The sequence below is a fragment of the Pelophylax lessonae genome, assembly GCF_965119305.1.
Source record: "Pelophylax lessonae genome assembly, chromosome: 12".
NCBI classification, from domain to species: domain Eukaryota; kingdom Metazoa; phylum Chordata; class Amphibia; order Anura; family Ranidae; genus Pelophylax; species Pelophylax lessonae.
In genome coordinates, this window is record NC_138779.1 from 91,656,984 (window position 1) to 91,673,599 (window position 16,616).

The following is a 16,616-nucleotide window of genomic DNA, read 5'->3' on the forward strand; positions in this document are numbered from 1 at the left end:
GTTCTCTTGTTTCTTTTCTCCTATGTCCCTCCTCCCCCTGTCCCCCTCCCTCAGTCCCTGCTCCTTTGTAAAGTTGACCGGAATCATTAACAGATTACCCTTTAACAGAGAAAAGCTCTGTAGGGGAACATGTTCACACTTGCCGGAATATCCAGGGAGTAATTGCACAAGATCTCTTTTGTTTAATCTTCTTCTCAATTTCCCTACAAGTCAACCTGTTGTGAGCAGCAAGAAGTCTGAAGGAGTGCACTGCATTTCATATTTGGAGCACCTAAGTCCTTCATTAGGCAGATCGCAGGATTTGGTGCCCCAAAGCCAAACTAGATCCTCGCTGAACTGAGCGGAAGGCACCGTATAACAGGTATGGTGGATATACTGTACAGTATATGGCAGGAGACTTAAATAGGGGCCCATTTACACTAAAGCGTTGCGTTGCATTAAGGTAGCCCGTTCATTATAAATGGGCTGCCGACGCAACACTACAAATGAAAAATATGCATGACCTTTTTGTTTAAATACATTGCACCACATGGCGTATGCATTGCGATGCACTGCAGTGCGTTGTGTATTGGGTTCGACTGTACAATGCATTGGGGGGCCATTCACAATAAAAGGCACCACGACGCACCACACATAGAACAGGTGTACTGCCATGCATTGTGATAGTGTGCATTTGTTTTAGTGTGCGTTGCCACAATGAATATGTGTGAATGAACCCTCAAACTGTTTGCTAATGCCTCGTACGAAACGATTATCGGCCGACCAATCGGCCGACTTTTGTCCAGTGTTGTTGTGTTTTCGGCCAACAAAAATCAACTTCAGAAGTGATGTCATGTGCTGGTTTACTTTCCGTGTGTATTTTCTTCTCTGAGCATGCCCAGTCTTGCTCATCTGATTTTTGTCTGCGGAAATCTGTACGGACTGACGGAAAATCGGCCGTTCTGTTGACGGCCAACAAAAATTTTATAGCATGCACACCAGATTTTGTTCAGCCGAAAAGTCGGAGTCGGTTGTCGGAAGCATCATACTAACAAGCCGACAATCGGCCGAGCGGACGTTAGCCGAAAATTCACGGCCAACAATCGTTGCGTGTGTATGAGGCTTAACTCTAACCATGAACTTCTCTTATTTGCTCCCTTTTGGTCTGCTAAATATATACCATTGAAATATGTGTTTAATACATGCAAAAATTAAAAAAAAATCTGTCCTGTGCACTTAGCAGTGTTTTCTCAAAGGCCTGGTTCACATCTATGCTTTTGTGTTTTTAGTGCTTTTTGCAGAAACGCACTATAGTCTATTTAACATGGTTTCCTATGGGACATATTCACATCTATGCTTTTTTCAGCTGCTGTGTTTTAGGAAAGCATCAGGGACTTTTGTAAATGCAAAATGCGTTTTTGGTTTAACATACGTCAATGGAGAAGCTGCAGAAAAGCATGTCGTGCGTTTTTGCCACAATTTTGATGCGTTTGTCATTTTTAATCTGCCCAACAGCAAATTGGCTTTACAACAAAAAATGTAATAAAAAATGTGGTAAGCAACAATGACTCTGTCCTCAGAGCCTTTCTTCCCTCTCCTTCTTCTCCCTTTTCTTTCTTTTTTCTTCTCAAATGTAACTTTTATTTTATTAATATTTCCATGTGTATTGACAAATCTCAATCAATACAGGCATTGTAACAACCTCCATCAATACATAATTAACCAAAAAATAAAAAGGGAATGACGAATCCTTCCCCCTTATCGTAGCCCTTATATTATCCCATCTATTCCATCCCATTGATATTATACACATAGTATGTTCCACCCCCCCAAAAAAAAAAGGAAGAAGCCAATGGGGGCCACCAACCTCACTTTAGGAGCTTTTCACTCCATATATGCCCTACCCTCTTCCGAGAAGACAAACATATTCCAGGCATCCCATAACTGGTTATATCTCTATTATGATTTGCCGTTAGTATACACTTACAGGCTCCTTCGCCAAAACAATAGCTTCACCTTAAGTACTTAATTTGGGTTTCATCTGCTACAGATACGGCTTATGCATCTATACCTGGGATTAACCAGGACAAGTATCCTGCCCTTTGGGCCAATACATAAGGTCTTTTCACTTTCACAGAATACCACATGTGGTTTTAGGCCTAGTATAACTAAAGCTGGATACACACTATACAACTGTTGTTGTTTGATTTCCTTTTGATTTACCTTTAACTATGTAGTGCAAGGGCCTGACTGATTGCATACAAATTTAAATTGTTTAGGTTTGACCTCATATTACATGGTTTTGGTAAATCTAAAGGAAAAAATCCAAAGAAGATTGTATAGTGTGTATCCAGCTTTACCCTCTCCCCCCGACACAGTGAGTTCCCATTGAGGGTGCCCGGGAAGAGGCATAAGCACTACAACATCTATCTCCACATCTCAATATTATAACACACTGCCATATCCACGCGAATATTGTTGTTATTTGATTCCTGGTGCACAGCCATGACCAGTGTAGAATAGATGTCCCCAACTTTGTACCCTGCCTGAAAGGCCAAACTCTACCCCACCACATACACACCTTCCCATTACCACACCCTCAAGGCTTGCTGTATCCCATCTTGCAACCCAAGGGACCACAAATCCGTCCCCACGGCATTGAGATGCACGCCGTCACCCCGCAGATACTGCCAGGTATCCACTTCCAACTCCAAGTGTCGAACCACCAACCCCCCATTGCGACAAACAAATCTACCCACCTCCTTATTCAATTTTATGCGGGCTCTATTGAGCCGCTCAACCGTCCTGGCCATCAGCCAGGACGTGCGGGCAACCATATCGGACCAAACAATGAGCAACTCCGGAAAAGCCGCGCGGAGCCAAAGGAAATCAAATTTTATGTCCCTAATCAAGTCCCACGTGGATCTAACTCCCAAATTATTACCCTCTACATGCAGCACCAGAATATCCGGATGCCTATCCAGCCGGGAGAAACGATACACTTCTGGTGTCACCCTGCTCCACTACATACCTGACACCCTCAGCCACTGTACACAGGCCTCATGGCGAGAGAAACCCAGCTGTCTACCATTAGGACGAACGTCTGCTCGCCGGGCACCCCAAAACACATAGGAGTGTCCAAGGATCCAGACGAGGCATGGTTCAACACCTGGCTGCCTAGGGGGGGGTCCCACCAGCCGCCGGTCCCGAATCCCTCGCTGCTGAGCGGACACAAAACTCCTCCTCTTCAGAGATGGAAAGTTCACCCTCTGAGCGACACTCCAGTGACATCTCCATCATTGGCACTCCAGGTTTCACACTCCTGGAAGCCGTGGAACTGAGCGGCATACGGCCACGCCCCCTCACTCCAGCTCCGCCCACCGATGTCCTGGTCTGCCTGGATGAACTCCCGGAGCCCTGGGCACTCGACATGCTTCTCTGAATGCTGCTCCTCACCGAACAGGCCGGGGAGAAGCTGAGGCCTGCCTGCTCACCCCACCCCCAGAGCTCCGTCTGTGAAGAGGATTCCTCACAGCGGCATGACCGGCCGAAGCAGCTGCACGCTTCGCCTGCGGCCCTCAGTGACGCTGAGCTTGGGGGGAATAGTCCGGGGAAAAGCGATCTGGAGGCCGAGACCTCCAAGCACGCGGGTCAGCCTGCCCCCTCCCCGCAGAGGGAGAGCCCTGAACCCCCATCACAGAGGAGACCCGGGCACGTTGCCACTCGGTCCCATGCACGGCGGCCGCTGCCCGGAGCTGGGCCATAAGATTGTCAAGCTTGGCCATGGGTAATCCTGGAACAGGGCAAAGACTCTCGCCAGGTAAGCTCCTTCCTCTGCGTCCGTTGATCTCCTTCTGACCGCCAAATTAGTGACCACCCCTCCTAAACTGCAACACAAGAACCCACCCAGGCATACCTCCTCCAATCACTGAGCCCCCCATTGACTCAACTATCATTTTTAACTCTTTCCTAACCTGTCTCCCCTCTTCACCTGGTCATGTCTGCCCTACGCTATTTTTTTTTTTTCCGCTCCGGGCCTTGCTGGCTTATTTTTGTAACATTTTACAAAATGTGACTTTTATTGTAAATGCTTTTTTGTGAGTTGCCTTTTTTTAATAATATTCTCTCAATAAAACCTCCTTGAACAAGAAAAAAAAAAGTGGTAAAAATGCGTGTGCTAAGATGCAAAACGCACTGCAAAAAGCACTGCAGAACCGGATCAAAAGCAGACTGCATAGGTGTGAACCAGGCCAAATAGTCTCATCTTCCTTCTGAGGTTACTTTGTGAACTACAGCCCATATCCTCACTGTGTTATGTACAGGAGGGGATGTTCTGCAGACCTAAAACATTTCCTGCCCTGGGGTGACAGCATTGCTTCTCTATAAATGGCATACAGAAAGTCAGTGATGTCACTCTAGAAAGGAAGTGCCATTACTGGCAGGATCACCAGGTGAAAATAAAGGAAAAGAAACCTGAAAAAAATAAAACTAATGCTGCAATGGGCAGGGCCAGCTTACCGAATGGGCACATTGGGCAGTTGCCCGGGGGCCCCACTTGCCAAGAGGGCCCGACCTGCCCAGCGACCCAGCCCGAGCCAAGCATTAGTCCCGATTCCCGTGGGCATCCCGCCGCCGAACTTAGCAGGTGGCAAGTGCCTGTCGGCCCTGCGCTGCTGTCAGGCCACTTGGGCAGTGGAGGGGAAGCCCACAACTGCAGGAATGCCTGTCCGCCTCCACGGGAAAAGGCACACACAGGACAGTCGAGTCTGACTGGGGTCCGTGTGTGTGTTCACCGGACCTAGCCACCCAACTTGGAAGCTGTCATTATCCTGGCACTGCTGTACCAATAAATATCGCCTTATCAATAATTTGCATTTTTATTCTCGTGGGTGATTGTGTAAGCAGGGCCCCAGTGCACTGCATTGCCCGGGGCCCTTTAATGCTCTTAAGATGGCACTGGGAATGTGTTATATGTTTGTTTTTTGTGTTATATACGCATTGATTGCACTTATTTTATTCATATGTAATTATGTACTGTACTTATAATCAGTGGGGGCTGGTGAATGAAAATTTAGGGGGGGGGGGGGCAGTAAAACCAACCCCCCCCCCCCCTGGCGGGACACCCGGCCGGCAATGAAATCTACCACCTCCTCCCCCCGCCCATAATAATAACAATAAGTATCGTTCATATCTGTACGACTTCAAGTCAATACAACTTCAAAGTAGTCCCTGTACTACTTTGGGCATGGAGGGGGGGGGGCTGTCAGGTAGTCTGTGATTTACTATCACTTTCTGTCTTTTTGATAATGACCACCAGGACAAACCAGGGAGGGGGAATTTCACACAGTAATAAAACCTGGCAGGGCTTTTGACATTTCCACATTTTAAAAAACCCAAATTTAAAAAGAAAAACAAACTTTGGCTTTAGATCTGCTGTATACAGGCAAGATGAAAAACAATGGTGGAACATTGCTGAATCAAACTGCTTGCAATAACAATGTAAATAACAACTGATAAAATGTCACAATGCCAAATCAGAATTTCTAGTCACCATAACCACATAGCAGTAACAAACACACCATAGTCCTAGTCCTCACTATCATTGTAAAAAATAACAAAAATCTTTATTAGACATACCTATCACTCATATCGCAGCCTCCTCGGGCTCTTGCATTTGTTCTCTATGCACTAAAACATCACAAGTATGTGTTTTATGACAGCTTCCTGAGCTCTCTGCTATATTATTAGTTGCATTCTGATTGCTTTTTGTTGACTATAGAACACTTCCCCTCTATATTATGGGGAAGAGAAAAGGGGGTGTCCTGTAGTCCTAACACATTTCCTCTCTTAGGATGACAATATGGCTCCTCTGTAGATATATAGTACAGTGAGTGAGAGTTGTCACACTAGGACAGGAAGTGTGTAAATGGTGGGGTCACTAGATGTAAATAAAGGGATAATAAAAAAAAAGAAAACAAATGCCACCAATGCAGGATTAGTAAACTGCAATAGATTATATTTTTATTCCTGGGCTTAGATGTGCTTTTGTGCCCACTCACTGCCTCAACTGGATGGGACTGTGGGAGACAAGTATGTGCTCTCACAGAAGTGCAGTGGGATGGGGCTGGGGCCAACTAAGGTTGGGTGCTCATAGTGCACTTAGCCCATTCAGACTAGCGCGACTTGTCAGGCGAATTGTGACAGGTCGCGGTCGGTCGCTTGCCATTGAGTAGTACAGGACCGTTCTAATAGGAGCGACTTAGAAAAAGGGTCCTGTACTACTTTGGGGCGACCTGGGAGCGACTTGCATAGACTTCCACAATGTGAAGTGCCTGCAAGTCGCGCCGAAGTCGGATCGCCTCAGTGTGAACCGGCTCTAGAGTGTAGCCAAAATGAAATACTTTGTAAGGAAATGTTCCAGATGGCATGTAATCTGATTTTTCAGTAGCCCATTGTCACACAGTCTAAATTTAGAACATAAAAAGATGACGCAAAGTGAAAAGAAGGTCACTTACTAAAGGGGCCACACATAATATTCACTTAATGTAATGCTACAGAAAGCTGTCTAGGACTGCAGTAATGCTACAAGAGATGGCCAGAGACTGCAGACATGCTACAAGAGATGGTCAGAGACTGCAGACATACTACAAGAGATGGTCAGAGACTGCAGACATACTACAAGAGATGGTCAGAGACTGCAATTATACTACAAGAGATGGTCAGAGACTGCAGACATGCTACAAGAGATGGTCAGAGACTGCAGACATGCTACAAGAGATGGTCAGAGACTGCAGACATACTACAAGAGATGGTCAGAGACTGCAGACATGCTACAAGAGATGGTCAGAGACTGCAGACATGCTACAAGAGATGGTCAGAGACTGCAGACATACTACAAGAGATGGTCAGAGACTGCAGACATACTACAAGAGATGGTCAGAGACTGCAGTTATACTACAAGAGATGGCCAGAGACTGCAGACATACTACAAGAGATGGTCAGAGACTGCAGAAATACTACAAGAGATGGCCAGAGACTGCAGACATACTACAAGAGATGGTCAGAGACTGCAGACATGCTACTTTGATGTGCTTTGAGGTCCATGGTAAATTAGCCGATGGTGTATTTACAAACCTGCGGTATCTTTGTTTGTAGAGCAGTGTTGCAGCTTTTATTTCTTTATTGTGTATTTGTAGATGTGGTTTCATGTGAACAGGGAACGAGTAATTGCATGTTATTGTCTGATATTCATCTCCTGCTGATCAGAAGATATAACAAACTATTGTGCTCCCATTAATAGCTGCTGAGTGCTTTATTGCTCGGAGCTTTATAATGCTTTGTTATTAAGCCTAATCTGAAACCGGATAATTAGCATCAGTTGTAAATTATAACACTTAGGTGATAAGCGGCATTGTGCTGGAACAGTGACAAGGTCCCAGAACGCCTAAAGTGTAAATTACAAAATGTGCCCCTCCCCCTATGGAAGCTGAGATGATTTAAAGCAGTCTTTCACCGAAATCAAACTTTTCTCCGAGGCTCCCCTCCACTACATGGAAACCTAATTTTCTTTCACAGTCCGGCCCAACCGCCATACTTGCCAGTGCGAGAATAACATGCTAAGCTCCAGGTACCTCCTGCATACCTCCAAACTTTTTGAGATGGGAACAATGGACACCTATGAGCAAAAGTATGTAGGCATAGGACACACCCCTGCCATGCCCCTTAAATTTATTATTGCTTTATATTGGCTATTGACATTTACCAATGCAGAAATTTAGAAATTGGATGAAAGGTTTAGCACTGGGAAACACTTTTTGAAATCTAGTGCATTTTATATACAATTATATAGATCAGACCAAAATGAGGGACAAATGAGGAGGAAAGAGGGACAGAGGGACTTTGTTCCAAATCAGGGACAGTTGGGAGCTATGCTCCTGGGATATGCATGTCACATATCCCAGGAGGTATCAACTTCCATTCATGCTTGGCAGTACGTCACCAGGAGGCAGCTACCCCAACCCTGAAGAAAAGGCCACCTCCTGATGATGTCACAGAGGAAGATGGTGGCATGGTGGCAGCAGAGAAATGGAAAGCAGCAGTACAACGCTGGATATGCTAGGTGTGTAAGTATCTGAAATGGGAACTAAGCACCAGGTAAGTAGGGATTAATAATAATAACTAAATAGGAAAAGTGTGTGTGGGGGTCTTTGCATATCTGTGCATATATTGGTTGGACCAGTGAAGAAATGACAGGTCTAAGGCCTGGTTCGCGCCTATGCTGCGTTTTTCAGTGTAGCTAATATTTAAAACTGGTATACCAATCTGCTACCATATAATACTGCAGGTAAGGCCAATATTATAATAAGATGAATGATACAAAATAATAAATAGAATATAGCCGCCAATCCCCATAGTGTCATCATATATGATACAAATAATATAAAAAACAATATGGACCGGCTCTATAACAGTATAAAAACATACATTTAAATATAGCAATAAATGTAAAAATGAATGTGCACTCGTGCAACAACTCATAAAAGTGCATGTGCAAGCAATCATAATGAAAAATCTGAGTGTACAAAAAATATTAGTGCAAATAATCTGACAAGTGGAATGATGAATCATTTTCCCAAGCAAATATATAGTAAAAGCAAAAATATATATAAAAGAAGTCCAAATATTAGTGAAGGAAAATGTCAGTTTGCTCCGTGAATAAAGTGATCCAAAAATCGTAGTGACAACAACCGATATTCAATATTAAGTGCAATGACCGCTCACCTTAAGGTAGATTATCATAGCTTGTTCACATGAAACAATCATTGGTAAGGGAATTCACTCTTCTGTAAACAGTTCTCCGCTCATACAAAATAAAACAGGGTTTCCATAGTGTAGTATGTAAGATAACAACTTATCTAAAAAGATATATAGTAACTTACAGTAACACTGATGTGTTTAGATGTAACAGCAAGCTGGACTGAGGGGGTCCCAGAAAAAAAACAGCGAGGAAATTCTGAACTTCTGGTCTCGGCTGTAGACCGGAAGTGACGTCACCCGGCTCCTACTGACGCATTTCGTCACACTCACGTGACTTTCTCAAGGTCAGTGTAGTGTTTTCAGTGTAGCGCTACTCCCACAGGAGCCACAGGAATACTCTTAAGGCCTTCCCTACAGGCTTTACAATGCAGCCAGGCACACAGGCTCATTCACACATTTCTTCAATAACCAGTCTAGGGGTGTTGTTTTTGTTGCTTATATTTTTGGAGATAGGTTTGAGGGAAGTAGGTGGGATACTCCAAAAACAAAAACTATGTACACTTGAGGACTTAGGTATTCTTCAGGGCAAGTCTGTGTTTGAAGAAAACAGTAGACTTCAGCTTTAAGAAGTAGTAGTGGTAGTAGTAGTAGTAGTAGTAGTAGTAGTAATAAACTGAAAAATTCCTTTTCAAGAGCAGAGTTACTTTAGGTGGAAAAATATAGGGACAAAGCTCTTCAGGAGACCAGCCGGTGTCCCTTTTAAATAGACCCACAGCTAACCTTCTCTAGCACCAGAGAGGTGGCAAAAGCACAAAGGTCCCCAAGATCTTATAAGCGTCTATACTCACACAAGGCCCAAGGGCAGCTGATTGCCTCCTTTAAACCTCCAAGGGACACATTATTCCGGTGATTCTAGACCAGATCTTCTGCGAACAGCCTCCCCTCAGTCAGCTTTCTTTAGAACTAGGGTCATCCACCTGAGGCCTCAAGACAGTAGACATAACAGCCACCTTGCCTGGGAGGGTAGCGTGCCCTCCAGGCTGGACTAATCCTCCCTGGGAAAAGACCCAGAGCTCAATGTGCTCATAGAATATATACAGTCTCCCATCATGCCATCAGAGCCTGCCTCTCTGGGATAACCAGGGCTGTATCAATATTCATGCTGCCATCTGCAAAGCTCCACACCTATCTTCCAGAAGCATCTCATGTTCCCTGGATACAGAAGAGGCTATAGACCAGACTGGCAGCAGCTGGACACACTGAGCAGACCTGACTAGCAGATTGCAGCTTCACTGAGTACAGTGAGCAAACTATGCTTTCACCTAACAACAATTGCAGCCACACTGACTACAGTGTGGCAACTACTGTAAATGTACCTATTAAAAAACACACACTAATTCTAACTATCTAAACCTAACACCTATCTAGGAGGGCACTATAGTCCATTTAACATGGTTTCCTATGGGTCACGTTCATATCTGTGCACTTTAAACTGGTTCTTTATTTGTAAAGGGTCAGTGACTTTTTTTTCCCGTAGCAGGTTGCATTTTCGGTTCCGTAGACTTCAATTGAAACACATCAAAACGCAGTGCTTGCTTTTTATGCGTTTCTGCTGCGTTTTTGCTGGTTTCTCCCGCAGGACAACAGACACCTCCCAAAAAGGCAAAACGCATTAAAAACACGTCAAAACGCCTGTGAAAAAACACAAAACACACCCAAAAAACACATCAACCGCAACCCGCATAGGTGTGAACCAGGCCAAAGGCTGCATTCACACAGGCATTTAGCTACACTGTAAATCCTAGTGGCAAGAATCTAATGATTCCTGCAGCAGGGAATGACACCTGATAGTGGATAGCTGAAGCCGCTGAGCCCATACAGTGCACACTGTGCATCCAGCAGCAATCACTGCAGGTAACTGCTGGCTGTGCGGACTGCTGCTGACCTGTCATTCAACTGTACAGGGCTCGGCGGCCACCGCTAGCCGCTCACACTGAGGCTAAAACAGAGGCAAGAATAGTATTTCCTGCTGCTTTAATTCTCACCAGGGCTAGTCACTTGTGTGAATGTAGCCTTGGGATTCATGCACACAGGTGTAGTAAAATGCTCCTATCTATGTAAGATTTTTGGCCAGCAGCTGGCAGAAAAATCCAGTGTAAAAAAAAAATTGGTGCATAATTGCATTAATCAATGCACGTTTACAGAGGTAATGTATGCCTAACATAGCTATGCTAAGCTTTTTTAATGTTTGAATTTTTTTTGCTTTCCCTGTCAAGGTGACCACTATACCTGAAACAGGAGGACAATGTTGTGTATGGGGCTGCATAGTCGCAGACTGGTTAGGGTGCCCATGCTGACCCGTGTCCACTGGAAAACGCACCTACAATGGGCATGTGAGCATTAGCACTAGGCCATGGAGCAGTGGAAGAAGGTGGCCTGGTCTGAGAAATCATTTTTCATGTGAATAGCCATGTGTGTGTGTGTGCGTCATTTACCTGGGGAAGAGATGACCCCAGGATGTAGTATGGGCAAGCCGGCAGAGGCAGGGTGATGCTTCGGGCATTGTTCTGCTGTGAAACTTTGGGCCCTGTCATTCTTCTGTATGTTACTTGACACTTACCTGTCCAAGCATCCAGCCCCATCCTAACCATCCTCACTGGGCTGGTTCTTCACTGGTCTTTGGGTCCCCACTGGTATGTTACCCCCTGCACATGTGTGAGCCATGCAGCGCCTCCTGTAAATTTCTGGTTGTTGCTAAATAAGCTTTATTTCTAACATTGGGCAGTACTGAAGCTGTGTGTGTAATTTTGCAGGTATGCATCAGAGGGTGGGAAGATTGACTCCCGAAGTAGAGCTGGCCAGGAGATGTCTGCAGTTGAGCGAGGAGATGAGCCTACCGAACAAACAAGGCAATACCAATGAAGAATGGAGAGCTCTTCATATGGCCGCCTGGAATGGGAACACGCGTCTTGTAAAACAATTGCTTCAACAAGGAGAAAAAATTGATGACAGGTTAGTTACCTAAACCAAAGGCTAGCAATACACTGTACAATCTAAATGTACAATTTCCTTCAGATCTACAAACTTGATGATATTGGAAATGAAAAAGGCTTACTTTATGCTTAAGGGCTTGTTGACACTGGCAGAAGCCCTTGCCGCCTCTCTAAATTAAGGGTTAATTAATCACTTTTAGTAGGGAGGTTGACAGGCAGCTAGAAGGCTAAATGTTTCCTCCTCACTGCCTGTTTTAAACCTGGAAAGCCTGCACCACCGTGCCGCAACTACATCCATTGCACGCATTTGCAGGGCAGCTGCAACACAGCCACATTTGCCTGACTGGGTCGCATTTGGATCGCATTCGGCAGTGGCACTATCCCCCAGATGCAACAGGGGGTATCATTTTTGCTGCACCCATAAAATAGAACAGGGCAGCGGTGGCATGTTGGTGGTGGGGTGGGGGTTAAAACCATGGCTCAACCACCTCATTTTACCACCTCCTGGCTGCCTGCGTGAGCAGGTTCTTAAAGAGGCCCTGTCTCCATTTATTACAGGTATGCATTTAGCGCCGACAATTTGTGCAGTGCTTTATATACTGTACTTTCAAATCAGTAGAAAAGACAAATCAGTCACTGCCCCCAGGGAGCTTACAATCTAAAGCAGCTCATAAACTATTCATTTTTTTCATTGAACCAGCAAATTGAATATAAAAAAAAGGACTTGATTTCCCCATCCACGCATTCAATCCTTAACGTGGAGCTATCAGACAGCGGCGACACTTCCCCACAGTCAGAATACACTGATCAGGCCAATGGCTATAGTCAGCAGTTCTGATCGAGCAGCAAAAATCGGACAGGAAGGTTGTACAGAAGTCAGTCAAACTGGACGAATTTCAATAAATTTATGGCTGGCTTAGAGTCCCCACCACACATGCATACTAGGGCCAACTTAGACAGGAGACAATTAGGCTACCACCATGTCATGAAGTATGGGAGGAAAACAGAATACCCAGAGAAAACCCATATAAATATAAGGAGAACATGCAAACTCCATGCAGATAGTGCCCTGACTAATTCAAACTGGGGACCACAGAAACCTGCTATTCCTGCAATCCTTGTTCAGGCATTACCTGAATTAAGGTGACCACGTTCTGTCTCCCAACTGTGCTTCTGTGTTGTCACTGTAGCATGGGCTTCCAAAGGAGACTACAAGGGGCCTTTTCAATACACATTATACAAGCATGGTTTACCAAATGATCTGTATAGCAAATACTGTATATACAGGATATCCAGTGTATTGCATGAAAGTGGAATTTTCTCTTAGTGTAGATTTAAACCAGGACCACAGTGCTACAAGGCAGAAGTGCTAACTATATTAAGCCATTGTGTTCAAGTTTTTCAATTTGAATGCTTTTATTAAAACATTAAGAATATTATATATATATATATATATATATATATATATATATATATGTGTGTGTGTGTGTTTTTTAATGTGTTACTTGGCTGCCTTTTCTTAATAATCAGTAGGAATCTGACACTTCCAGGGGTGTCGTATCCTAGTATCTTCACAGCTCCTGCTGATTGCGCTCGAGCAGCTTGCCAATGCGATAGAAATGCGATATCTTTCACAAACATTGGCATGTACTATGTATGGATAGGACTTTGGGGCCAGTTTTACCTAGTTCTCCGTCTTTTATTTATAGGCGGGCTCCGAATTCTGGGGAGAGAGTGGTGAAAAAAATCCTGGACCCTCCCATCTCGACTCTCTTTCCAAAAAGAAAAGGTTTTCTGGCTTGTGGAAAATGTAAAGCTTATAACCAAACCATACAGTGCAGAATAATCGTAAACGTACATCCTTCACATCATCTCAGGGTGGGATGGAATATTTCATTAACCAATTGATCACCTGCGACACCACGCATGTAGTTTATGTCCTTTTGTGCCCATGCAATTTAATGTACATAGGGCGTACTAAACGCACCTTAAAAATTAGCATGTTTCAAATATTAAAAAAGGTTTTAAATATCACAGCTTATCTGAGCACTTTGGATGCTTTCACCATGGAGACCCAAGTGGTCTCCAATTTTGGGCTGTAGAGAGGGTCCCCCCCAATTGGTGAGGGTCTAATTGGGTCAGAGACCTGTCAAAGTGCGAAACCAAGTGGATATACTTTTTAAATACTTTAGAACCTGAAGGTTTAAATATTGAACTAGATCTCAATTGTTTTATTAGTAATTATTAATTCTGTCCATTTTTAATAAATTAATTTTTTCTTTTTCCAAAACATTATTTTTTAAAAAACCTTTACTGATATTTGTAATATACTAATATTATTTTTAATGTATTATTATTTTAGTGAATTATGATCACATTAGTTTTAGTGATTTACCTTATTACCAGAGTTGTATAAAGTACTCGAAACCCATACTTGAGTAAAAGTACAAGTGCTCGATTAAAAAGTGACTTGAGTAGAAGTAATAAAGTATTCAACATTTTTTGTACTTAAGTATTGCAAGTAGTTTTTTTTTTTAATTTTGCTACTCAGGTACTGAAAGTAAAAGTACCAGTAGTTTTTTAAAAAGATTTGCTACTCAAGTACTGAAAGTAAAAGTACAAGTACTGTGTTATGTAGTTATTAAAGAAAGAAGTCAAAAGTTTATTAAAGTTAAAGTTAAAGTTAAAGGTATTAAAGTTAAAGTTATTAAAGAAAGAAGTCAAAAGAAGTCAAAAGTCAAAAGTACACATGACATTATACACATTTTTTTGAGCTTCATGAAACCTGCCATCTACTGTTCTGGCAGTGGTAATTATTATAATTGTAACGAGTAACTATGCAGCACAAAAAAAAAAAATATCGGAGTAGAAGTATTGAAATCATCGAAAAAATGTAGTGAAGTAAAAGTGGAAGTAGGAGAAAAAAATTCTACTCTAGGAAAGTACAGATACCGCCTTTCGGTACTTAAGTACAGTAGTGAAGTAGTTCTACTTAGTTACTATACATCTCTGCTTATTACCATGCCGTTTATTCCATTTATGATCACATTAGTTGTAGTGCTTTTACCTTAATACCATGCCGTTTATTCCATTTATATATATATATATATATATATATATATATATATATATATATTTAAAATTACTGTAATATAGTTTTAAAAGATTTATTTATTATTATTGAATTATAGGTTAAGGATATGTAAAAGGAGACATCAACAGTCCTGGGGTCCCATAATTAACTAATGGAATCTAGAATTAAAATTCCTTTCAGGTATTATGAGATTAATGGTACGGATGGACAAGTGCTTCTTAATTTAAAATGAAGCAACAATACCGCGTGTACTAAGTGTTACCATAGGCTAGGATGGCTAGCAGATGGCTAGCAAGATACTGCTGCACGTTGGCCGATTTCTGACCTTTAATGATGTCATCTTATTACCAGGTCGTTTATTCCACTAATGGAGTTATTTAACATTTATGCTGTAAAATTGTTTGGTTATTTATTTATCATTTGAAATTGTTGTAAAAGATTTTATTTATTTATCACAATGGAACTAAACATTAATGATATGCAATATGCGACATCAATTGCCCCTGGTTCCCATAACTAATCAATCTTTGGTTATAATTATAATTAAAGTTATTTTTAGTAATTATGGGGTTAATGGTATGGATGGACAATTGCTGCTGAATTTAGTATGAAGCAACAATACCGTACCCTATCAAGTACATCCACGGGGTAGGATGGCCAGAGAGACATTTTCGCACGATGGGCGGGTTCTGTCCTTTAAAGGGTTAATGGAACAGACGGATGACTCTGGCTGAATATGGAGAAGTCCGGCTCCATACATCCGCAGTAATTGACTGTTATTCCATCGTATATGCAAGGGGCGTGATTGATGTTTGCTGTTTGCTTGAAAAGACGGTCTGCCGTGCCGTATAGCCAACCCCCCAGTGATGAAGTCGGAAGTGACGAATCGCGTCGGGCGTGTCTATACGGCAAACCAGAAGTGTTCTTGGAAGGAGTGGAGGATGGCGTCCGTGGTCTGTTAACCAGCGTGGAGGTGGTAAGGACCACTGGGGCGCTTCATTATCTATTGTGGCTACACCAATGTGCTGTTTATTTTTTATTACTGTAAGTGTAATGGGAGAAGGAATATTTTAATAAAATATCCTAATTTAAAACGGTATCACACAAGTAGAGAATTTTCTCTTTTCCATATAACCCTTTGGGAATCGTGTGCAAGAGGGCCCTTTAAGTGAATTTTAAACCCAGAGAGGATTACTGATTGGACTATCCCAAACGCTTCTGCCCACACCGTGTGAAATGGGGGGCTACTATTTCTGGTAAGGAACCATCTAATGGGAGTTGTTGTGCACGTTGGTGGTGGTTCAACAAGGTGACTGGAGTTTGATTCACAGGAACCACACCTGGAGAGCCTATTTGGGATTTTAATGATCGAAAGGATCACATCCAGGATTACATGCTATTAGCAGGAGCACTTGGAATACACTGTGGGATTCGGAGTACACTTTCATAGCGATTCTCTGCTCATTGTTAGGCAGTGAGATCGCTCTGAGCACATTGTGGGACTTTATGTATATAATTACAGGGTGTTTTACTTTATTTTTTCACTATTTTGATTTTGCTTACATGCAAATTTTGCACATATCTATAGTTGCTTGGTTATGATATATTGGTATCAGATTTTGTTTTACACATGTATCAGCTCTAATTTAATGCGCAACTTGGTGTAGGATTCTTTGATTTCTTACACTGATTTGGTGAATGTGATAGAATAAATAAAAGTTTTTTCATCCTGCAGCCCTGGCAGCATCTCTTATTCTCCATCTTTTAAAAATATAAGCATTTAAACTAGAAAC

The 16,616-nt window shown here is 42.8% G+C and overlaps 1 protein-coding gene across 1 annotated transcript in view; it reads left to right on the forward strand.

The window, feature by feature from the left end:
- The first annotated feature begins 279 nt into the window (after positions 1-279).
- Positions 280-16,616, forward strand: part of ANKRD65 (ankyrin repeat domain 65) — a 48,101-nt gene continuing 31,764 nt past the window's right edge. The window contains exons 1-2 of the mRNA XM_082273238.1: positions 280-361; positions 11,550-11,748. Of these exons, the coding sequence (XP_082129364.1) occupies positions 11,552-11,748 (197 nt within the window). The 5' untranslated portion in view covers positions 280-361; positions 11,550-11,551. The remainder of the gene's footprint in view (positions 362-11,549; positions 11,749-16,616) is intronic.